At 40.8% G+C, this 24,505-nt stretch overlaps 1 protein-coding gene and 1 long non-coding RNA gene across 5 annotated transcripts in view; one reads left to right on the plus strand and one right to left on the minus strand.

Moving 5' to 3' along the window:
• Nucleotides 1-381: 381 nt before the first annotated feature.
• Nucleotides 382-8,422, minus strand: LOC134142410 (uncharacterized). The gene is made up of 3 exons (XR_009958869.1): nt 8,087-8,422; nt 7,562-7,658; nt 382-875 (listed from the first exon to the last, which is right to left on the minus strand). It is a non-coding gene; the product is annotated as an uncharacterized LOC134142410 (long non-coding RNA).
• Nucleotides 8,319-24,505, plus strand: part of INO80D (INO80 complex subunit D) — a 41,753-nt gene continuing 25,566 nt past the window's right edge. For all 4 annotated transcript variants that reach the window (XR_009958866.1, XR_009958867.1, XM_062579481.1 and 1 more), the window contains exons 1-5: nt 8,319-8,487; nt 9,439-9,509; nt 17,292-17,387; nt 17,496-17,742; nt 23,504-24,255. Coding sequence is in view for 2 of the 4 variants with exons in the window: in XM_062579481.1 (XP_062435465.1) it covers nt 17,525-17,742; nt 23,504-24,255 (970 nt within the window). In the remaining 2 variants the exon portion in view is untranslated. The remainder of the gene's footprint in view (nt 8,488-9,438; nt 9,510-17,291; nt 17,388-17,495; nt 17,743-23,503; nt 24,256-24,505) is intronic.

The raw sequence follows: 24,505 nt of genomic DNA on the forward strand, positions 1-24,505 counted from the left end.
CTGCAGCCTTTCTTTAGTGTTCATAGGTGCCCCTTAATTTCAAATTGAGAAGTGTCCAGCCCTTATCTCAGAGATGTCTATGCCTGTTGTAAAGGTGAAAAGTATAGGAAGCGTATGTGGTTGTGCTGTCTGTCCTGCTTCTACCCTCTTCCCTAACTAGTCATCTACTATAAACCTTTCAGACAAATTTGGTAACAGCAACAAGGCTGTCTACAACTTTGAGTATTGGAAACTAGATAGCAAAGAGAAATCTAAATTAGCATTCTTATCGACCAAGTTTGCAGTGCAGCCTTTCCCTTATCTCTTGGCCAGTCAGTGCACATCTGGACTTCTGCCCAGCCAGTGGTGAAAGGAGAGCAGAGGGCTGCAAAGGAATGGGCAGAAATCTACAAGAACTGGGCTACTCATGCAACTTAATTTTGTTTATTACAAAAAGAGTGCAACTACTTGCTGGTTCTGAAGGAAGGTACAACCTCTGATGAAAGCAGGGCCTTATGAAAATAAGGCAATGAACAGCTGAGATGATGGGAAATGAATCCTATCAATATACTGCTCTTTGACAGTAAAGTAAGGGCTTACTGAGGTAGATGATGCACTGCATGAACAATCAGTTCTGTGGCTGCAGTTAACCTCTGCATGCAAAGTGGTGGCTGCATTTCCCCAAATTGTGCGGGAGGGTTGGGGCTGCACGAGTACTTCACTGTAGCACTAAAAGCAGAACTGAATTTGCCAAATGCAGCCCTGGTACCACCTGGTGGCCAACTGGCAGAATTCCTCACTGGTTGGGTGGCCAGTTGTAATGCAGAAACCTTAGCCTGGCTTCCTCCTTTACAATCCTGCCGGCACAGGCGGCATGAGAAAGAATAAGTGTATGCCTGGAAGAAAAATGTGTTTAGTCATTAAGAACCATCTTCTCTCAGCATAGCACTATGTAAACATAGCTCTGACGCTCAAGCAATTAACTCCCCCTTCCAAACGTGGCTTAGGTTAAACCTTGCCCTTATGCAGTCCTGTCTTCAGCAGAAGTTGTGGGCAGAAGAGAGGGGAAAGGGTGCGTTAATTCAAGGTAAAACCCTACTAAGGCACACGTTTTTTAAGCAAGCTTGGGCTGGGTTAACACGGGCAGTCAGATTAAAGAGAAACAAGCAAAAGCCTCACCCTACCTTTCCCCCCACTCCCATCAAAATAGCGTAAGCAGACTCTTAGGCATGAAGTATGCAAGTCTAAAGCTAGGTACGATTCAAACGAAGCCAAGAAACCTCCGTTCAGCAGCCACCCTCCTGGAAGCACCAACACCCCATGGGTAAATCCGAATAGTTCCAGTGCAGACTGCTTTAAATCATGGACAATTTAGTAAACTTCTTTGATACAAAGAAACTAGAAAATGTGGTAACGTATGGAAAGTGAAGTCAAACTGAGGTATGTTCTCTGCCTGCCTTTGAAAAACCCATCAGTGCCATTCGCCAAAATAAAGCAGTCGCAATAAAGTGCAGCTCAAGGCAGAAAAGGAAGTGTATATAGCCTTTCCCCAGGAAGTGAAAGGTTGGGATCTGAGGCTGACAGCTTCTTGCAAGGCGGTGCTGCTTCTATAGGTGTAGGAGATAAGCTCTATGTTACTGTTGAAGCCATATAGAGAAGCAGATATCACTGAGCAAAGAAAAAGAGCAGAGCAGCAGCCACGACCTGAAGAGGAAAGGTAACAAAACTTAATTTCCATCCCTGTCCCCAAGCACCTGCCCCTTATAGGTACTCCAAACAATGACTAAGCCAAAACATCCTCTCCCAGTACAAAGAGAGTCCCCTAATACTTATTTGTTTTGTTGTCCTTGGAATGTGCAATTAGATGAAATCGCCTTCAGTGAGAAGGGTTGAAAGACTGAGTCTTTCAAGGCAGAGGCAGGACATGAATAGAAGTGCTAACAAGCAGGTTGATAGAGGAGCCCTTGACCATGACTACTATCATGGAAAAAATGCAGGACTAAGTAGGGAGTTATGGACAACACAAGTTAAGTACTTCACTTACAAACAAAGTGAGCTATTTATCATGATTACATTTTATGAAGTAAGTTTTCTCAGTTACCACAGAAGATGCCTTGGTCAAGGCAGTAATTCCTCTTAAAAAAATCAAGACAGGTATCTTTGGGAAAGAAGGACTTAAATAACTATTCACAACAGTAGAAAGTGACAAGGAAGCATTTGTTGGGAAACAAACCCTGAATCCTTTACTGTTTGTGAGGGCTTGTACAAGTCACGGTCCTGTTAGTTGTCCAAAAGACACCTTCCAGGAAAATTTGTTAATTGAGGGAATGACTGTTGGTGATGTTTTTCAAAGTGCCTGGGTATCCGAAGCACCGTGCAGCTGAGCACAACAGAGGAATGTCACCAACAGATTCGTAAGAGACATGCATAAAACCTTGCCATTTAAATGCTTTACGAGTGATTCCACAATCGACACAGCCACGTGAAACACACGCTATTAATAAATATCTTCCTCTGGCTCCATGCAAACATCCATTCTATCAAAGTGCCTAATGCTGAGAAACCTACTGAGGTTTAGAGACCTTTCCCTGGTCCAGCCTCCTTGTGTAATGAGACATTCTAGCTAATAGAGACATCCCACAAATGCTAATACTGAATTTTGAATATGCTCAGCTCGTATTTCTGTCTTGTCACCTTCTGTGTGCCTGTGTAAATGTCTGAAACTGATCAGAAATGATGGTAGCACAAAACACAAAGGAAAGCAAAAAGCTTCATATATAACAAATAATTTAAACCCCATGCTTTGATGTTTGCTAAACACAAATCTATTTCTGAAAAATACTGTCCTGGATGCAGTTTATTTCAGTATTATCCATCACGCCATAGTTTAGACCATTATTTGAAGCATCTTATACTGGCCACTTTCACAAGACCAGTAGTAGATCACGGATTTGATCCAGCATGGAAATTTTCATGTTTCTAACTTGCAGTGATGATCAAAACCTACTGTAACCTGAATGTAAAAAAGTTACTGAACTAAAAAAAAAAAGAAAAAAAAAAAAGAAAAAAAAGGTAACAAAGGGTGTAGCTTCTTCACCTCTACAATTACAGTTAATAGACAGAAGCAAATACTCCAGTAAAAATACAACAGTATATTTTGAATTAGCTGTGGGTTTTCTAATAAAATGGGACTATATTAGAACATTCTGCTAAGAGTGTTAATTCCATTCATTTATTTTTCTGTTTAAAAGAGTCTCCATAGATGCCCAGCGTGTACTCTGGACAACCGGCCCACAATTAATAGTCTAATTACAGTGTCTTTGCAGAGATTTATGAAAACAATACTATTCATTTAATATAGATTAAAATATGTACTAATAATGAACAGCAGATTAGTATAGTCTTAGTTAATGCCTATTTTCAATTCATTTCTCTATCAATTAATTATATTATCGTGCAATAGCTAGCATACATCTGCTCCCAACTGGTTAAATAGTTAATGCAACCTTATTCCTACAGAAATCAACATCAATATTCCCATTGCTCTAGTGAGCTTTAATCAAGCCCCTAAGATTCAGGAAAACAAGAAAAGTCATCTGTACTTTGTGTTACTTTGCTGTACTATGTAAGTTTAGACCTCAAGGCCACTGAAGTCTAGGGAAGGACTGGGGCCTGAGCAAAAGGAGCCAAACTCAGGCAGGGGCTCAAATTAACCAGCCAGTACAGAGCTCCACTGCATAAAAGGGTTTTCTTGCGTCTATTTTGCAGCACATTCTGTCCATTTACATCTAGTATTTTTATAAGCCCTTCTCTGACTTAGTATTATCCAATTCTTAATGAATGGCGGGGGAATAGACTCTAGTGATGGTTTTAAATAATTACTCTTTGAGCTACCAGGTCACTCGTCTAGTTCTTGCAAGAAGAAAATAACCTTACAAAGAAAATAAGCCTCTTGATGGCAATACCAGATGGCCACCTGTGCTTTTTGTACAGGGGCACCAAATGTGCACTCCTGGTTACTCTGGCATTTCTCAGGGCAGCCCCAAGCCTGCCCTGGCAGAGGCTGCATGGAAATGGGTCTCTACGGTGTGAGCCAGCTGCCTGGCCCATGCAGGCTGGTGGGACCAGCCAGTTCCACCAAGGAGAGACAGAGCGGCTTTTCTTAGCCACATGTGTAGGTGATGTACTTTCATTTATTTATAAAACAGAACTTTTACAGAAGACTGCAAATATTTTTTAGAAAGTATTATTTAGAAAGCATTTCAAATAAGTTGCTGATCACTTTTGCAAGTATTTGAAGACACTGTAACTGTTTTCTCATGCATGTATCTTTAAAGGAAGGATAGCAAGACACTGAGATCATAACGCTGCTTGCTGGAAACCCAAGACTTCACCATCTGCACAAGGGGTCTAAGTTACGCTCCAGAAATTCTTGAGATCTGCGCTTGGGGTGCCTATGACCTCAGGAAAGAGTCAAAGTTCATTTCTGGATGCAGCCTCTGTTGTTCCTCGAATAAGTGGTAGACAACCTACAGCGGCAATTCCTATAATATTAGACTTGCAAGATTTATTCACTTATTCTCTATGGCACTGCCCTGTGTCTCACTACTAATGTCAGTAAGACATATCAGCAAATTATGTCTCATTAGCCAGAAATTAGTGATTTAGGGAACATTATTTTTCTTTGACCACTCTGTGCTAAACTGTACAATACACTTACAGAGCAACTGGTCCAGGGATTTGGCCACAAAATAAAGGCAGACATACACATTCCTTAATGAGGAAGAGGAATCCCCGCAACTGGATTCTTTATTTTGCACAGGGGATGTTTCCTGCTTTCAGCTTACAGACTTTCCTTGTACAGGAGTCATTGATTCTGATTTGTTCTCCAACAAAACTTCAGAGCGCTGCTCTACTCTGTCAAAATAATGCATCTTCCAAGTTAGGCGAAGAGTCTTGCCCATAAAAGTAATCTCTCCATTTTTCTTTTTTTAATTCTCCATGAGTAAAGCTAGCAGAATTTGTTCCTCAGGGTGTTATGGTTAACATTCTATTGTGATCAAAATAATTCAGCGATAGAAGTAATATTTGCAACTTTTAGTAGGTTACTGAAAAGCAAATCCTTCTAATGTTCTCAGGTAAATAAACAACATTTTTGAAATAAACTCCTCTGTTCTTAGTGCACAGATTTACACTTCCTCTGTTGAAGGATTACAGAGTAGTCCACGTAAATAAAAAATAGTAAATTTTTCTTCATTGTTTTGTCCTCCTTAAAAAAGGGCATTATTTTTGTACAGGCCACTCAAACATATCCCCTTTCAGTTTTCCTACTCCAAACTAGATTCAAAATGTTTCTCTTTTCCTTTTGGCATTAGGCTTCTGGCTTTGCAATTAACACACATCAAACAAATCTCAGGATGTCACTAAAATGTGTAATGCACCTATGATGCATGTTTAACTTTATGCTGCAAGTAATCCTATTAAAGTCAGTATCTGTAAAATCAAGTGCATGAGCTAAAGAAAGGAGTTTATATTCCTTCTACACCCAGATTCTCAAGTGCTTTCAAAAGCATTTATTTTACATGTTGTATCATCTGCATGCTGCATAAAAAAAATACTGATACTCCTGTGTGTGCACAGATAGTCTCAAGAGTAGCACAGAATTACCACAGTGCAGACTAGATATTCATGTTATCCTTCCCTTTATAAAACACTAATGATCTCTTAATAGCGCAAGAGAGAACTAGCTTCAATTATACTTGAATTATACTGAACTACTAGATCACAGTTAAAAGTACCAATTCTCTTGCTTAACAGAATGCTAGATATAAGAAGTCACTTAGTGCAGAAACATGAGTTCTGTACTCTAGCAAAACCCTACTGACTTTGTAAGAGTTACATTTAAGTAAGTGCTGACTGATTCTTCAAACACTTCTGAATTATTAAATAGGCCTGCAAGCATTTGCAGAACTGGGGTCTAAAAATTTGGCCCTTTATTTATTTAGAATGAAAGAAAAGGAAACCATCCTGTGCTAGGTTTGTTCAACTTCTGAATCCATTGCCACTGGAGATTATTTAATAAACATACTGTGGAGACTTTTTTTTTTAAATATATATAATCACCACAATTAAGGCCAACATTTGTAATCACTGTCATTCTTGTAGTGAGTTCTAGGTATTATAGATAAAAGTATTTGCTGTTTAAACATCTTACAAAAGGAATCATTGTGTCCCAAAGCACACAACAATGACTGAAAAGATTAAAAAGTGCCCTAACTGTCCCATTACTTCCACATAAACTTTTAAAATAGGATTCTGGAGCAACCTATTGATTCTGTTTTTTGGTTTTCTATGTCAGAGCTGAATAATGCACTTAATGGATTAATAATCTGACACAAAAAACACCTCCTTAACAACTCCATAGAATGCAACACTCTAGATTATTAAAATATGCTAATTAGACTAACCATAATTAACAAAAAATCCAGCCAAAACAAAAATTACTCATCTTGACACAAACATCAACTGTCTTTTAATTATATTTTAATTCAAACTAATTTATTTAAACAAAAACCCCACTGTAAACACACAAACTTCTATAAATACCCTAGCTAGGGAAACTCATATAAAGTATGTTTTCTGGAGGGAATGCACCTAAATTCAGCAGCAAGAAAGCGCCATTTTTTCCTTTCCTTTTCTTTTTTTTTCTTTTCTTTCTTTTTTTTTTTTTTAAGATTGTAGTAACTGAGTAGTATATGTATTTCAGATTTGTTGCAGAAAGGGAGCGGGAGGGGGACATAACACATTAAACAATTCAATAGCTTCATTCATATTACTTCAGCTGATTGCAGTTCAACAAGTCTGTAACATCTGAATAATTTTTACAATGGAAAAAACTTAAATATAGTTTTGTATGTATAGCTCATTAGTTTCCTAATTATTTCCTCTTTCTTTAGGATAAATAAAAAGGCATCTTAGTAGATCATCTCTGAACAGGACTGTGCAGAATCCACTGTTAGAAACATTACCAAAGGTCTGCTGAATTCAGTCATCAGTGTCTTCACCTATAGATACACAGTAGCATCTCACACTGTTTTGACAGCATTTCATAAATTGTTTTAAAATCTAATCTAATAAACCATCTATCTAGTAAAACTTCTTTCTGTAAAGAAAGAAAAATACAACAGCCATTCTATATTACAAGATCTTGTAGTATAAATTAATAGTATTTCTCAACTCTGTAAGATAAAAGCCAGGAATAATAGTATTCATAAATATCAGGAACAGAGCCCCCAAATCAGAACAATAACTTAAAATGATTCAAAGCAGATTTTAAAAGGCTGCAAAACGGTTAGAAAATATTAAAAAGAAAACTATTGCCTCCAAATTTCTTTCTATGAGCTTTATTTTTCACATCCCATCTTGAAGCACAGACAATGCTAAATTTATGACAGACTAATATAATTTTTCTGATATATATCACAGGTTCTACTCACATGAAATCCCCCATGGCTTCTTTACATGGCCTCCCTACACTCCAGGAGAAAAAAAAATAAAAATAAAATAGCTGCTTTTTTCCTACCTGTACGTTCAGTCTGTTTTATTTACATTGCCTTGAGAGAGAAAGAGAAGGTAATGATACAGTTCTGCCAAAGTATCCCACATCAATCTCAGCTGTTCTACTCAGAAGAGTACCAAAAAAAAAAAAAAAAAAAAAAAAGTTACAGCAACTTTCACATTAAATTTTAGAACCATCACCCAAAGACAAAAAAAGTTACCAACTCTACATTTCATAAGTTACAGGGAAGAAAAATAATTTTAACTTTCACAGAAAAACAAAGTTACTAAAATGTATTTTTGATCATACCTTGTTTAATTTTTTTCCCAGAAAGATGATCTTAAGCGGTTATAAAGAAAATTATTTCTTCAGCCACATGCCTCTGCATTTTATTTTTATTTTAAATAAAGAAGTTACATAAATGCTTTAAAAAAATTAAAAAAAAAATCCTGGTTTTGGCCGCTTGGCTCCCTCCCCCGAAGTGACACTTTATAAAAACCTTCTGTACTTTTTCCCCCCTCTCCCTCCCTCCCTCTCCCTCTCTACTACCTCCAAGATGGTAGGAAAGTTGTTGTTTTGGAGGGCAGAGGAGCTGCTCTCTGATGTTATGTCCTCGCAGTGCCTGTAGTGGTGCTGTAGGAGGCTGCTGGCTCTCGTCTCGAGCAGCCCCAGCAGCCCTGCCTTCTTTGCTGGAGAATATATTCAGGGATTCCCCTTAATAATCACCTACCCTCTGAGCACTTTGTAGTTTTAAAATAATAAAGAGCCCCCCAAAAGCTTCCTCCCCGCGACAAGCAGGATCTCCTCAGAGCCAGGGGGGCAGCAGCTGCTCAGCACAGCGCCCGAGCCCATTCCCAGTCCCTCTGCTGGGGAGGAAACTCCGGTCTGTCAGCCCAACAGAGGGAAAGGGGGGAGAGCAGCGAGAGGAGAAAAAAAAAGCAGCTGGAAAGGTAAGCCAGGCCCGGCCTGCGTCCCCGGGCTCGCGTAGCGCGGCAGGCGGCGCGCCGCGCGGGGGGCGGGCGGCCGGGCGCGCTACGCGAGCCCGCGGCTCGGCCGCGGCGGTGCAGGCCGCGGCGGGGGGTGAGGGGAGCCGGGGGGGTTTTCGGCCCGGCGGGCGCCGGGAGGAGCCCTGGAGCGGGGGCGCGGCGGCGGCCGGAGCCCAGCGGGGAGGGTCGGGGCGCGGCGCGGCGGCGCCTTTGCCCGCGAGGTGAAGGGCGGCGGGGGAGAACGGGGGCGGGAGGTGGCGGGGAGGGGGGGGGGAGAAGCTAGGCCGCGGCGCCGCGCGGCCTAACCGCGCCGCCGCGGGGCCCCGGGGCCGCGGCCGGGCGGGGGGCGCGGCGGCATGGCGCGGCGGGGCGGCGGGGGGCTGCCCGCGGCGGCGGCGGCGGGGGCCGGGGCGGCGGCGGCGGCGGGGCCGGAGGGGGGGGCGGTCCCGCGGGGCGCCCCGCGGCCTGCGAAGTTTGGCGGCGGCTTTCGGGTGCGCTGCCCCCCGCCGCGGCCCCGCAACTTCGGGGTGGGTTCCCCCCCCCCTTTTCAAAAAAAATTTTATTTCTTTTTTTTATTAATTTTGGGGGAGGTGCGGCGAGAGGGGCGCCGCTTTCAGCAAGGCTGGGGCGGCTATGGCGGGGGCGGCGGCGGGCTCGCGGCCGCCACGTGCCGGGACCCGGACCCGGACCCGGACCCGGACCCGGACCCGGACCCGGTCCCGGTCCCGGTCCCGCGGCAGCCCCGGCCCGGCCCGGCCCGGCCCAGCCGGCGCCCCGCGGGCTGTGCGGCGCCCCCGGCCGCGGCCGCCCTCCCACGCCGAGCTCCAAACGGAACGATCCCTCCCCCCCCCCCCCCGGCTTTTATTTTTCTTTATTTTCTCCCTTTTTTACCCCTCTCCCCCTTTTTTTTTCCAGGAAAAGAAACGCCTGGTAGTTGTGCGGAGAGTCCCCCTGGAAAAGCAGCCTGCAGGCTTCACCCAGCACAGGTGAAACAGCTCCGGTGCCTGCTGATGGTACCAGGTGCCCACTCTGGTGCCGGCGCCCCTCAAAACACCTCCTGGCTGTAGGGAACTGGAAACACTTAGCTTAAAGCTGTGTCTCCCACTGTCCGGTTAAAATACGGAGACCTATAGTTAGTTTTAACTTTGTTACCTAACAGCATGTGATGAGGGTTTATTTTAAGGCTGTTGACACTCTTTGAGAATTATTATTATTTATTTATTTAAAAAAAGACTAACTTAGGGCTGCACGTTATTCCCTTATAGCAGAGCGTCCTGTTGTAGCGGCGCTGCTGTTGTGGTAGTGTTTTGTGATAAGCCCTCCCTGACCAGGTGTCAGTGCTGACCGATGGGCAACAGCCCTGGTGTTGCGTATGGAGCTGCTTATAGTGATGCTTTTGCAGCTGCCTTCAGGCTCGTTTTGCCAGTTGTTTGTCATATGTATGTATATAAAACAAGCTTTGTTAATCATAAAACTAAATTATCTGCAGAAAGCAGTATGAGATTTTAGTAGGAGTTGTTCTGGTGTTGCCATATTTTTATGGTGAATGAGTGAAGCGTATGTAGGGCCTGGTCCTGTGGAGTTGCATGTGCTGTGTTTTCACAGGATGGTAAATCCTCAGGAGGTACAAATTTATTGTAATACCATATTGAAACTGCGATAGCTTAAAACTGCTAAAAGGCTGCTCTGTGAGGAGCTCTATTTCCCTTATTTATTTACTGAGTATTCCCACTGAAGCATGAATGATGCTCCGGCATTGTGCGAAAATGAGGTGGTGTGTCTGCAGCAATGGGACTAAGACTAAGGTATTTAGTTTAACCTCATGTGCAAATGCAGGTGAGCTGTTATTTGAATAAATAAAAGACAGACTTACAACTCTTTTCATTCAAGTACCGATGCAAAGTATACTGTGGTATGCTTAGCTTCTGCTTTTTCCTTGGGTCTTGGTTTTGGTGTTTTGAGATAACATTAAAAGTGCGTTACATACATAAAAGTGCGCTACATAGTCCACTTACTGCTGCTTCTGAAGGCCTTTTTCTGCAGCCCCATTTGCACTGGCGAAACCTGGACCTATTTATATATATTGATATAGACGTATATAGATATAAATGCATGTTGAAATAAATGTGGTTCTGTGCAGTCATGAGAATCTGCCTGTGTGGATGCAGTTGCAGGACTGGGGCCTTACAACATGAGTTCAAATAGAGAAATCCTTGTTCCAAAGATTTCTAAAAATACAGAACTAGTCTCGAACCTTAACTCATGAATAGCCGTTTTTAGGAAATGATCTTACTGAAATCTTAGGCAGTGTGTGTACTCTTAGCTACAATTTTCAGTCGTGAACCTTCCTACTGAACATCTCTCTAAAAATCCGTGGAAGATTTAAAAATTCCTAGTATCTTAAATGATTTTTGCTTTTTAGGCTTTGGACTGTCTTTGTCCTGCCTTAAGGCACTAGGCACTATTTACTAGATGGAGGGAATTAGCTGAAGTTAAAATTCCAGCTTAAGTTCATTTTATGTAGGAAAACAAGAAATTGTTCAGTTTTGGAAAAAAAGTTGTCCCTCCACCCCACAGTTCTGTTTTTTTTTCCTGATGATTGAAGTTGCTGCAAGTCTATATGCCACTATTATTAGGAATAATACTTAATTTTAATTCTCTACTTATTACATTATATTCTGAAGCATATTTTTTATTGTCACTGTTGCCTAAAAGGTACTGCTGTTTTTCTCTTAATATAATGCACATCCTTATTCTATACGTGCTGCCTTTTTGCAGATTTGAAGTAATAAGCTTGTTAAAAAGGTAGAGTGAAGACAGTGTTGCTGCTTCTGTTTTCATTTTAACATATGAAAATAGTAGTCCAAAAATAATGATTCCAGAGAATAATTAAAAATTGTTACCCCTTACGTATCATTAAGTGTCTTCATCCTGCCAGTAGGTCTTCTGTCTGGGTGCTTGAGCGTGTGCTTGGCTTATGCAGGGCTCTTTAGAGTTCTTCCTGGCTAGGGACTGCACTCTTGTTAGTAAAGTTGTCCCAAGGAGTAACTCTTATAGCTGACTTTGGTAGATTCTTAGTGTTTTCTGTCTCAAATTAGATGGTTTTACTAATAAAACAGTTCTATTTTGTTTCCAGAGTTATAGCAGGCTTGGCTTGGTAGCTGAGCATAGCAGAGAACGGAGCTGATGAATGACCAGAAATAAGCCAAACTTATTATTAGATCACAGAACAGGGACAGAAGTTACAACTTTGTGGTGTTGATGTCGACCACAACTAGATGTGGTATAGCTGCTTTTGATAGAACAGAACGCTTCCCTGAGAGGGAGTAGTTGCCTATAGTCTCGAAGTATGAAATAAGAAAGAAATGGAACGTTTTTACTTTCTGTATAATATAGTTTGTGCTAATACTGAACACAAGTTATTACTGTAAGGTGTCTTTAGATGCATCTTTTGCAATGATTTTTATGGTTCCTGTCCAGCTCTGAGTGGATTAAATTCCATGTTGCCCAAATATCTTAAAATCTGTATTTACTGTTAGTCTCAGCAAAAGGGCTGGGCAATGAGAATGCAGGGATTTTTTTCTCTCCTGGTCAAATGCAGGAATCAACAAAACTACTGTTTAAACTATTTGAGTGTGTGAATAAGCTGAGATTCTGCGAAATCCGTGTTCCTGTTTATCCCCAAGTTAGTGTTTCTGGAAACATGTAGGTGATTATACTATGTCTGTGAGGTGCCATGAGCACACCAAGCAATATAACATCGAATCCGCACTAATATCAGAAAACACAGAACAGCACAGTTAAGATCTCTTTGGTGGTGGCTTGTATTTGGATGCAACCTGTGAACCTGTAAACTCAGTCCTCTTGATTATACATCTTTTAACCGTGGACAGATAATTGCAATGCAATTTGCAATGCACTTGGGCATTCTATTGCCTAAAAGCTTGTCTTGCATGTCAAAATTCTAAGCATACATTTTAAAATGCATCTAATCGTATTATTTAAAATATTCTAATATTTTCAGCACAGTGTTTTCTCAGAATTGCCGACTGAGTTTTTGGGCTACAGTGCATTGGGCTTTCTAGTAGTAACTAGGTCATTAACTTCTCTGTAGACTACAAAAAATGTCAGATGCCAAATTTCTGCGTAACGCTGACGCTCGGTATGATCTAGCATAGATTTCCCCATAAAGTTTGCTACTGCAGCGTTTCTCGACCTCTCTGAATGAAGGACTGTTTAACTATTTTGGGAGGGGGTGCATGGAGTGCAGAGGTGCAGCCTTGTTGTCTTGGAGTTGCTGGGTGCTGCAAGCAAACTGACTGTGCCTGCTTGTGGTTGCTAAAAGCAGTTGGGTGCTGGCTTCTTTCTATGCCTGACAGCAGGCACTGACAGCTGCGCAGGTGTGTGCGTTTAAGTGTTTTCTCTTTCTACCATTCTCGTTTTGCAAACCACCTTCTATTGTCTCACAGACCATCATGTGGCCTCAGTCTGCAGGACAAGTAGTGCTGCCCTAACTGGTTGTGTCACGAAGAGTGGCTTTGCTCTCTGACCTGCCTGTCTTTGCGACGCAGCCTTGCTAGGATGCCAAGTTTGCTGTTCTTCACATGCCCAGACAGGACTTTTACCAGAGGAAGGAGGTCTTGTTCCAGTCATCCTTTCAAGAATAAAAAAAAAATGGGAGAAGGGGAGATAGGAATGTATTCCCAAATTTCAAATACTGATGGTGACCTCACAGGAACATAAGAAATGCCCTGCTGGGTCAGTGATCCGTCCAGCCTACTGCTCTGTCTTGGGCAGGGGGAATAAGAGGTGCTATTGAAGGAGAAAACAAAAGCCTGGGCACTTCTAGTGTTCTTTGCTCTTGCTCTTTCGGCATCCCTGTTTGTTAAATTAGGCATTCAAGCAGGTGCATCACTGTCCACTTCTTTTAGTATCTGTTTGTCTATGAACATTTCTAATGCTGTTTTGAACCTGATGATACTATCTGCTTCCACAGCTTTCTGTGGCACCAAATTCCAGAAGTTCACTACCTGATCTAAAAAAAAAAAACAAAAACCACTTTTTAAAAAAATATATTTTAAACCAATCTCTTATTAGCTTCATTGAGCCTCACTGTTTCTAGAGTTACGTGATTTGGTATATGATGTTTCCATATTTACCTTATCCTCTACCTTTATGATTTTGTAAAGCTCGGTCATGTCCTACGTCAGCTGGCAACGGCACAGGTTTCTGGGCTCTCTTTTGCTCTTTGCCCTGTTGCTTCTGACTATCTCAAAATCTTTTATTTTTGTTTAAGAAACATGTAGGCTCCTTAAGAAGCAGCCTCTGGCTCCTCATTCATGGGTTGTGACTAAAGCCAGTCTGAGCATATGCAGATGCAAATTCTATTTGTGTTGAATCATTCTACAGCTTCAGTAAAGGGTATAATTGCAAACCCCCAAAGATGAAGGTTTTGTACCCTGATATTTTTGCAGCAAAGTGCAACTGCTAAGCATTTGACTTTTTTCCAGGGGAAGTCCATGTTTCCGTCATCTCTTACTGAATCCTGTGGGACAAAAATAATTTCTCCCCCACCCACTATTTAGCTAAGTGTAGTTTCAGTTCTTTTCAGATAAGTTGCATGTACCTATTCCAGTGCTGTGCTACTTCTTGGATAGCAGCAAAAAGCTCTGTAAAGAATGACTATATTTTGTTCAAAATAAAATACTAGTTCAGTTTAAATTGGAATCAACAGATTAAAAAGTCCTTGTATACGTGGTATGGAAGTAAAAAGAAAAAGCTCTTTTTAGATATAGTACAACTTTAATCTCTGATCTTGGAGTGTATCCATATAGTGCCACTGCCTTTAGGGGCTCTATGCAGGATTGTATCAATAAAGATTTAATTGCAAGATTGAGAGAATTGCTGTAGGTTTTTTAGGTCTTTTTTGTTTGTTTGTTTTTATATAAGACTGACAGCTGGGTTTATTAGCTTTCTTTTTGTTCATTGCTGTGTAGTTGATCTGATCAATTCATATTAGGATTTTTAACATGATTATATTTATATGAACTTCTCTTACTGTATATGTAGACTCAAAAAATCCTGTTCAAGCTCTTTGGGTTTCTTGAGAAATGCTGTCAGTATTTTTGCTTAAATGCTTCCCATTGCTTGCCCTGTGCCCTGAATGTTTCAGAAGAACAAGAAGGAAAATGCTATGCTGGCCTTGACACAGTCAAGTTAAACACAAAAATAAAACTTAAAATTACAAGTTAAATCCAAAAATAAGACTAGAGGCATAAGAATAAATCTGGGATTGTAGTGGCTGGGAAGGACAGAGTAGTTTCCTTACAGAAACCTGACTGAGGAACGCTAGATAGTGCAGTATATTTCTTGCTGTTTACTTTGGAAGAGTTCTAAAGAACTCTTTCTTTGGCTTGTTGCTTCATAACCTTCAGAAAAGAAACATTGCTGGGTTGTGTAAAAGAGGAGAAGGTCATTGATCAGTAAAAAAAAAAAAAAAAAAAGAAAAAAACTCTACAAAGCATAATAGTAGTAGCTTAAAAGAAGGTGGAATATACAACAGAAAGAAATGTTGAGCAGCACCCAGGTCATCCCTCCCCTGCAAGATTCACCTGTTCTTTCAAGTTTTTCATCTTGTCTGGTATGCCACCAATATAAGCTTTGGTTAACTGCTGAGAGAAACAAATCTCAGAGCAAAGGACTTTGTCAACTCCATTCTGTATATGAGATGCAATTAGTTAATGTGCATTTGGTTATTTCTGCACCATAGTAATGGAAGAGGCGCTCTCAAACATATGGATCACAACTCTTTTCCTTCACATTATTGCTGGGTAATATTGAAGTGTATGTCAGTGTCTGCCTTAACAGAGGTGTCTGAAAGGATTATTTGATTCTTACTACACTAAAAAGTGATGACAGTTCCCTGTTTCCTTTCCATATTTTTGAAGGTAAGGCACAGCCAACAAAACAAGGAACTTCTTTGATTTTAGAACTAATGCATTGTGAAGGGTCATATTCTAGTTACTAGCTTCAAATGTGTATAGTATATGCTCTTCCCTGCATTGAGAGAAATTGGGAAAAGTGACTGGAACTGGATTAGATGCTCTGTACTTATTCTTTGGCTATCTGGCATAAATTAAGTGCTATGCCCCTGCCCTTGAGTGTGTGCTTGTGTGTGTGCATGGAAAGGGAACTGTGTATGTGAAGAGGAAATATGAAATGATCCTCACTATTGTCAAATGATTAGGTAGGTCACTTGTATTTAAATCAGTAACATTTTGTAGCATACACTCCCGTTCTGTATGCTGCACGTGTACATATAAAACTATTTCAATAATTCTTAAGATTATTTTTAAAATACTGTCTTTTGTCCTTCTGCTTGTGCATCTAGATACATGCTAATGAAAGTGCCTGGTTTGTGCTGTTTGCTGAGAAGGGCATGAGAGAACATTTTGTTTTGCCCTTGTGTCTCAAAGTTGCTTTGCTAGAACCCCAAATGTTGCAGTACTTCTCATTTTTCTCAAAGTGCTTTTATACAGTGGGAAGTGAAGGTTTCTTTCTTCACAAGAGGAAATTGTATCTTGCCTATGAAGTCTCTGGGCTCCCTCTTTGCATTTTTTTCCTTGTTATTTAGAGCCCTCAGGATAAAATAATTGGATGAGGTGGTTAATAGGTCTTGTCACATGCTTTTGATTTATTGCATATTTTCTGAATATTACCTCTACATGCACTGCTTTGCGTGCTGTGTAACACGTGTGAAATACACGTGAAACTGAGTTGAGTACTGAATACACCATATTCGAAAGAGTTTGCTCTAGAAGTTCAGGATGGCTTTTGTGAATAATAGGCACCTTTTGCAGGCTGGGTTGGGAGTAACAGAGTAACTGCAGAATATGTGCACTATTAAATTTTACAGGAAGTTGCTTTTATTTATTTATTTATTTATTATTTTTTTAAAAAAGGGAATGCTTGCTAAAAGCTCCATAATGGTGGGAAACGTAAGAAGCAGCTTATGAGTTCACGGGTTTGTTATTTTGTTGCACTATCCAAATCTTGTTTTATTAAAAAAAAAAAAAAAAAAAAAAGTCTCTTGGACTTGGAAAGGACATTTCAGCCTCCTAGGGTCGATAAGAGTACTGCCTCTGGCATTAGTAATGCCAGAATTTACCTAAAATAAATACAGTAAGGTTGGAAAAACTCATGCAAAGCTTGGGAAGACCTGCTCATTGATGCCTGCAAAAGCTGTGGGCAACTACAAGATCTGGAAACTGTTCATGAGATGTGGTAAAGACAGCCGAAGAAAAGCTTACCTGCACTGTGTGATAAAATTGAAATTTTGCAGCACAAAGATAATGATTTTTCTATGCAAAGATACTTGAAGGAAAACACCCCTGCAATTACATGGGTTAACATGTAATGTCATCAGCACACAACTTGACTAAAAGCAAGTGAGCTAATTTGCTGCTTAACCTTTTTGCCATTTGTAGCACCTGATCTTTTTCCAGTAGATGGGTGGAGTTTTGTTCAACAGGCTTAGGCCTGGCGACAGCAGACTCCTCCTCCTCCTTCCCCCCTCTCCCATACACTTTCTTTTCCTTTCAGTTTTCAAAGATCTGTGGCTGCTAGTTGAAAATTATTGCATTAGAGGGTCTGGCTGATTGGGTGCTAGCTGAACTGCAGGTTAAGTGGTCGCATCTGGCCACCTAGTAAGCAGTGTGGTCCTATCTATTCTGTCTCAACTGACTTTGACTTTTTGGTATTTTCCTTAGACAATCTGCTTCATCTTGATTCGTCATCATTCCAGGATACTGGTGTCTTTGGGGCTCTCTGTTAACATTGATATGGTACAGAAGATTTAAAATCAGGTATTGTTTTGGGTCCCTCTTTCCCACCGAAATGAAACACACAGTCTAGAACTGAATGTGCTTTTTTCTTCCCTTATGTGATTTATCTTAATATTTTGGTTCTTTCAGCTGATGTTCACAAGGAATAGAGTCACGTGATGTATGAAGGCAAACACATACACTTCTCTGAGGTTGACAATAAGCCCTTGTGCTCGTATAGCCCCAAACTGTGCAAGCAGAGGCGACTTAACGGCTACGCCTTCTGTATCAGACACGTTCTGGAGGACAAGACTGCCCCCTTCAAGCAATGTGAATATGTGGCCAAGTACAACAGCCAACGCTGCACCAACCCCATCCCCAAATCTGAGGACCGTAGGTGAGTTGTGGTCGCCCCTCTGCAAAGCGGACCGTAGCTGGGGTGCAGGCATGCGTTTCCCTTTGAGGTACTGAGGGAGGAGCTGGCCTGGGTAGGTTGAATTCCAGGATGTTTCTTTGAGGATTTTGTTTTAAGACCAATAAACTGTATTTTGTTTTCTGTGGGGAGTCAAGTACACAGAAAGGGGGCAGTAACTTACTTTCAAGGAAGTTTTCAAGAATTCGTTGCTTTTTTCAAATTCAGTGTAAACTGTGGATCGAACCTGCTGCAGTGTACCTGCTGTTCTGATTAATCAACTCTGTCACTCATAGTACGCGCTCCTCAAAGTGCCTGCTTGTTTGGCCAACTGTGCCAGAAGCACGCTGCCATCTATTTTTGCAGGACAAACGGTTGGAAAGGTACACCCTCTGGGCTTAGGGAGTGGTGACACGAAGGGGTGAAGACGGGGTTACAATTTGGTGCTTTTTACTTGGTTTGGTACTGATGTAGGGTGTTGTATTACTGGAATAAAATAAATATTACTTGATAACAGATCAGCCAGCTAGGAAAGGGCTGCTGCCTCCCTTTCTTCTGTACTACCTCCCTTCTTCCCATCCCTGCCCAGTGAAGATGCCTGAGGTGCCTGGCTTATTAAATGGCTCACAAGAGATTATGCTTAAAGCCTTTGGAGAACTGGGAATTCAAACCAGGTTTCCTCAGTTGCGGCCCATACCATAACTGCAAGGCTATTCTTCCTTGCTCCTCAAGGCTTTTTGAACACTGGTTGCGTGGATGTTCCTTGGAGTGAAATAGCAGAATTTGACTGATCTTGGCTGCCAGGTATATACAACTCTAATAATTTTTCGGAGTCACCGCTACAGGTTTTGTCAGTAATACAGTATTTGATTAATGTGTTTGTTAACTGTCTGAGGCTTGTTCTGTTACAAACCATAACTTTATTTCCAACCTAAAATATACACAAAGTGTGCCAAAAAAGAATCAAACCACTATTCACTGACCTTTCACGTTATTAGCTGCCGTTCACTAACCTTTCGCATTATTAGCCGTGTTCCCACTGTGCCCTACATATAACTTCCTTCTCAGCTCACAGCTCCCTCTCTTGTCTGAAACAACAGTTGGACTGTGCTCTAAATTAACTTGCATTTCACCTGCCATTTCAGTTGAGGAGACTGATGAAGTGAGGAAAAAAAACATGAATGTTTGTCAAAAGCTGTAGGGCAAATGCTCAAATGGCACAAGATGAATAGCTTTAAGCTGTAATTTGACAGTGACTGCTCCTTTGCTACTGTACAGTTGAGGCTGTTCAGAAATAAGCTAGCAAAAATGATCATAGAGATTGTTAGAGCAAATGATATACTCTAATTTCAGATGCAAGAGCTGACTGAGACAGTTGGTATTTATGCAGTGGTCGTACTTAATAATACTTAATGACGTTTCTTAGATCTCGTATGTTCCCATGGAATTTGATATTTTTCTTTAAACCTTGAATTAAGTTCACACTTAACTTGAGAAAAATCAAAATGAATATACTGAAGTGTGGTCATGACATCTGGTGTATGTTGTATTAGAATAATTCAACTGCATGTCGGGTGTCACATTACAGTACTTGAAGAGGACAGCAGGTGTCTGAAGGAGAGAATAAACTTTTAATTTCAAATGAGAGGATGTGATAGGTTGAAAGAATATTTTAGAAGTCTGCTTCTCAGGATAGAGCTTAGTTTTAACAATAATGTTTAGTGGATGCTAGTGATAAGCCCTGTGCCTGCTCTAAACAATTTTTTTGGCAGGCAAGCCTGTATCTGTTTCTTAGGAGACTTTTTTTCACACTCAGTTCAATACAAAGATGTTTGCTATATCTCATTTCTTCACTTGTAGCTTTTAGTTTTCTGTATACAAAATTACCGTCAGATGATCATTTTGCTACAGTTTTAGGCATGTAACTGTATGTGATCAGAAGCAGGCTATATGATGCTCTGACAGCTATCATCCTAAATACTTTTTAAGATTGTAACAAATAAAATGTCTTAAAATATATGCATTTTGTGCCAAAAGCTTCATAATCTGTCCACAGATAATTAAAAAAATTATCCCTTGACCCACTATAAATAATGGGATGCGATCAGCCACAAAACTGGTTAATATGCTGTTATGTTATTGAATTTCTTATTAACCATTAACTGTCTTCAAATTAAAACTGTTACTAGCCTGGGACTTCATTACCTTATCTGAAGTATAGTTTCTCTATTCACTATTCTGTTTTTTAAAGAATATATACTAGATATAGATGTGGGTTATATCTATCTGTGTTTCCTCTTGAATACATCTTCTAATTCTTTCTTGTCCAAATACACAGATGGATAATGAAGTTCAATTAAATTTTTAATGATATTGTTATTATAATTTAGCTAGATAAAACTTACCATTTTACTTCTAATTCTCTTCTTTCAAGACAGTTTGCAAATCCTTTGTTGATATGCAAGATATTCTCCAGTTTAATTAGATCTTACTTTAAATAAGTGTCAGAACTCAATACTAGCCTTGGCTGTACCGTGCAGCAGAGCTTAGGTGTAGGTGGAAAACCACCATCTCAATTCTTGTCCTGCCAGTGATGTGCAGAATTGTCCAGCGGAAGCTTATGGAGCCTATCAGCTTGTATGTGCTTCATGTTATGGTAGTTTTAGTGGAGATCAGCTCGCCCCTCTTAACGTATGTGTTGACTGCATTTGTTCTCACCTGCACCAGAATAAATCAATGCCTTTGGCATTGAGTAAGGAAGAGGAAAGAAACTGTATTAGAAACTCAGTGTGGGAATAACTCGCGCTGAGAATAACTTGTCGCAGCTGAGCCTAACTCCCAAGCAGGTTGCACAAACGACAAATTGTGCCACCGAGACAGACACCTTGGATTTGGCTCTGTGCAGGGCCAGCTTTGACCCTACAGGTTTCATGCTCAGAGCTGTGTGAAAGCGACTGGGCTATCTCCAGGTGCTATTCCAGTCTAGAAGCTGTTTAATCTGTCTTTTATGGAGCATAAACTACTAATGGCTTTCCTAGCGTTACCTCCGATCCAAAGAGTTTATTGCCTCCACTCAGCTGGATACAGACTGGTTCCAGCAGAGCCAGTTAATCTCTGCACCAGGATTTGCAGTACTGCATCAAGTCAGAGCCAGTTTGGGCCAGGGCCAACTATAAAGCCATTGGGAAACCTAAAGGACTGGGAAATGCAGCGTGCGGGTGCCTGGCTCTGCGTGGGACCAGCTAGAGTCTGGCAATGTGGAGGCTGAATTGGTGCTAATAAATTATGGCTAGCCTGGATTTACTATGTATTTACTATGGCTAGACTACCTGTAGAGCCACCCAGAGAAAGCTCAAGTGCTCATCCTGGTTTAGTCTTGCTCCGTTGAGTCTAGTGGCCAGGCTGTATCAGCCTCCTCTATGCTGGCGAGCCAGGAGCTGGCATTCAGAGCTTAAAGCGTAGGTTTGTCCAGCGTGCTGGAGTCTGCAGGTGGTCTATATTTTCGTTATGTTGTAGGCTGGCATCCATGGATTTGTGTCCAGAGGTGTGCCTGTATAGGACGTTGTTAGCTTTCAGTGTTGCAAAACTGTCGGTTTTAAGAGCCAAAGCTTTGCTCTCTGCCATATAAAAATGATGCTGTCAGAGTTAAAACAAACAAACAAAGTCCGTAATGGCCCAAAGCTGAGAGAATGTTTACAAGCTGATTACCTTTTCGTAGGTTTATTCGCCTTTCCGTTTTTTTCTTCTTTCTCTTCGATTTTCACAATGAAAACAGACCAGTTAGTTTTGCCTGCTAGCTCACACACAAGCACGAAGTGGCAATATTTAAGGTATAAACAGTATTAGGGAAGCATTCAAATTGTACAAAGCTTATTACTGGAATTAGGAAAGAGAAATATTTTGATTGTGTTTAAGTTTTGTCATTTTTTTTTTATTCTGTCATACTAAAACTGCTGTTCTAACTGATCTCTGTCTTGTTAAAGCAAAGTATTAAGAATGCGCCTAATCTTAATTATGCAATTAGTCTTACTGACTTTAATGGAAACTTTATTAAGACCTAGTTATAACATTTATTTTTTAAAAGTGCATCTCTCAGTATATATTTTACAATATATCAATTCTTGCATGTTCCAGTAAAAACTCCACACATTGCTGGCAATTGTCTTGCCTCATTTAGATTTATTTATGACTTAATTTCTTCATTATGGTAAGCTGTATTTAGACAGTAATACGTAGCAGTATTTTTTAGCCTCTTTTTGATTTGTGAGTCCCTAAGGGTGTAGATCCCTCAAGAAACTACATATATGGAGATTGCTAATTTGCATATATGAATCTGCTTTTTTTTTTTTTTTTTTTTTTTTTTTTTACCTTTTACAGACTGTTTAGAAGTAGTTCACAAATTGCTCCTTTCATGGGTGTGGACAAGAAGTTGAAAGTCACTAAACTCTGAAGTGTTAAGCTTTTTCATTATTTTGAGAGTTAGGTTTGTGCTTTTTTTTGATTTGTCCTGTGAAGGTCAAGAATAACTTAGTTTTAACACGTATTTGCATTTGTTCAGTGAAATCGACTTTTTTCGGATTCCTACTGATCATATGTTAAAAAATACCTTCATGGTTATACCCTTATCCTTGAATATTTTCCTGCTTTTTGATGTAGTTGTCACCTCTCCTCAAATCTTTATTTTCATTTATAAGCTGCAGGCCTGTGATTCTGCAAAGGCAAAAGTCTCGTGGCTGGTGGGATCCTACAGAGGCAAGAGAGTCTGCCTGTATGAAATCAGGAAAAAGATTGGATTGTATATTCCTATCATCTACTTGTTTTAATCAACTGAAGATTAATTGTTTGCTTTTTAGTGTTATCTATGGCCATAAGTTATTGTTGTTTTTCTCCTTTTAATTTTCAAGACTCACTTTCTTTGACTTTTTTCTGTTTTTCATAACATGACTTTAAAAGCCTTTTTACTTTAGAAGAACTTGAAATGTATGTTTGTGACTTGTATGTGTACATATTCATGGCATAGTGTAAAAGCTTTCCAGCAACAGAGCACTTCTTTCAAACTAGATTTTTATTTGAAGACTATTCAGCTAATCTTTTGGATATGGCATGTTAAACAACTAAAACAGAACTTAACATTTAAGCTGCTTGTTCATCAAAGGCAAATAGTGGCCCTTCTCAACAGGTATCTCTGTAGTGAGATTGTCCCTGTAAGAATCTTCTTCCAACTCCGATAAGTCATATTAAAAGGGTGTGCTTTGATGAAAATGCTAACTGTTTCCAGTGAAAGAACAGCTAATAAAAGGAAGGGGTCCTCCGTGTACCTTTTCTGCAGGAACTTTCGAAATGGTTCTGTGTGATCAGAGTTAATGGCTTGAGTTCCTACGGTTTCATGAATCAGATGGTCCCGTTTGTTTTGTTTGCTTTATTCTGTGAATATTTACCCTGTTAGAGAGTAAATATTTTGAATGGCAGTATGTGAATCTCCTATGAATAACATGTGAGGAGTTTTCTATCATGAAATTACAAATTGTCACCTGTGTTAAGTATTGTGTTCCCAACCTATAACAGAAAACAATATTTAACTGTTGTATTAGATACAGTAGTGTACTCTTTTTATAAAACCTCTTGTGTTTTGATCTAGGATCTCGTGAGATGGGCATATGTAGGTTTCCCTTTTGTGATATCTGTTTCCTTCAGATTTTTGCTTGCAAGAACTAACTTAAGAACCTACTGTTCTTACTATTCCAAGGTACTGCAACAGCCACCTGCAGGTACTTGGCTTCATACCGAAAAAGGAGAGGAAGAAGAAGAATGATCCCATAGAGGAGGTAAAGGTCAGGCATCAGATGGATGCTATGGCCTTCAGTCTGACAGTGCCCACCCTGGCCTTGAAGATGCCCAATGGACTGGATGGGATGTCCCTCTCCCCACCAGGGGCTAGGCTTCCTCTCCACTACCTGGAGGCAGAATTAGAAGACCCCTTTGCTTTCAATGAGGAGGATGATGACCTAAAGAAAGGGGCCACAGTGAGGAAAAAGTTGCAGAGCAAGTTGGCTCAAAACCGGCAGCGCCAGAGAGAGACAGAGATTTTAAAAGTTCGCCAAGAGCACTTTAGCCCCCTTCCTGCACCTTTGCAGCAGCAGCCTCTGCAGCAGCAGCAGCACTCCCATCTGCCACCTTCATCAGCTTCGTTAAAGCCGACAGGGCTACCGCAGGGCGTCGTCTGCAAGTCACCTCAACCTCCGAACACCAGCCTACCAATGCAGGGAGTGGCACCCACCACACACACTATAGCACAAGCCAGGCAGTTGTCTAACAAGAGACCTCTGCCTCTCCTGCCACCCGCTAGGGCTCCTGTCACGGACCCTCCAAGGACTGATCGGGTCCTAATGAAAGCCACAGCCTTCTCTCCGCACTTGTCCTGCATGAGCCGGCTACAGAGACTGGTGAAACTGTGCACTCGAAAACAGCAGCTGGACACTGATCTGTTTCCCCATTTAGGTGGGTAGATAATAAATGTGTTGGCTTTTTCTCCTCCTTTTATTGTTTGGTTTTAGGGCAGTGAGATAGTATCTTACTAGTCCTATCTTGTATTCCTGCATGGTCCTTTCCAAGTAACCCCAAACCAGATAACTGCTGCTTTCTTTATCCCTCTTCTCTGTGGACGGAATGCCTAGACCCGTCACGCAATTTATGGCATTTTTGTTGCATATTCTTAATATGCCATTTACCGTTTGAGAAGTCAGAATGC

Source organism: Rhea pennata, chromosome 6, assembly GCF_028389875.1.
Source record: "Rhea pennata isolate bPtePen1 chromosome 6, bPtePen1.pri, whole genome shotgun sequence".
In the NCBI taxonomy this organism is placed as follows: Eukaryota; Metazoa; Chordata; class Aves; order Rheiformes; family Rheidae; genus Rhea; species Rhea pennata.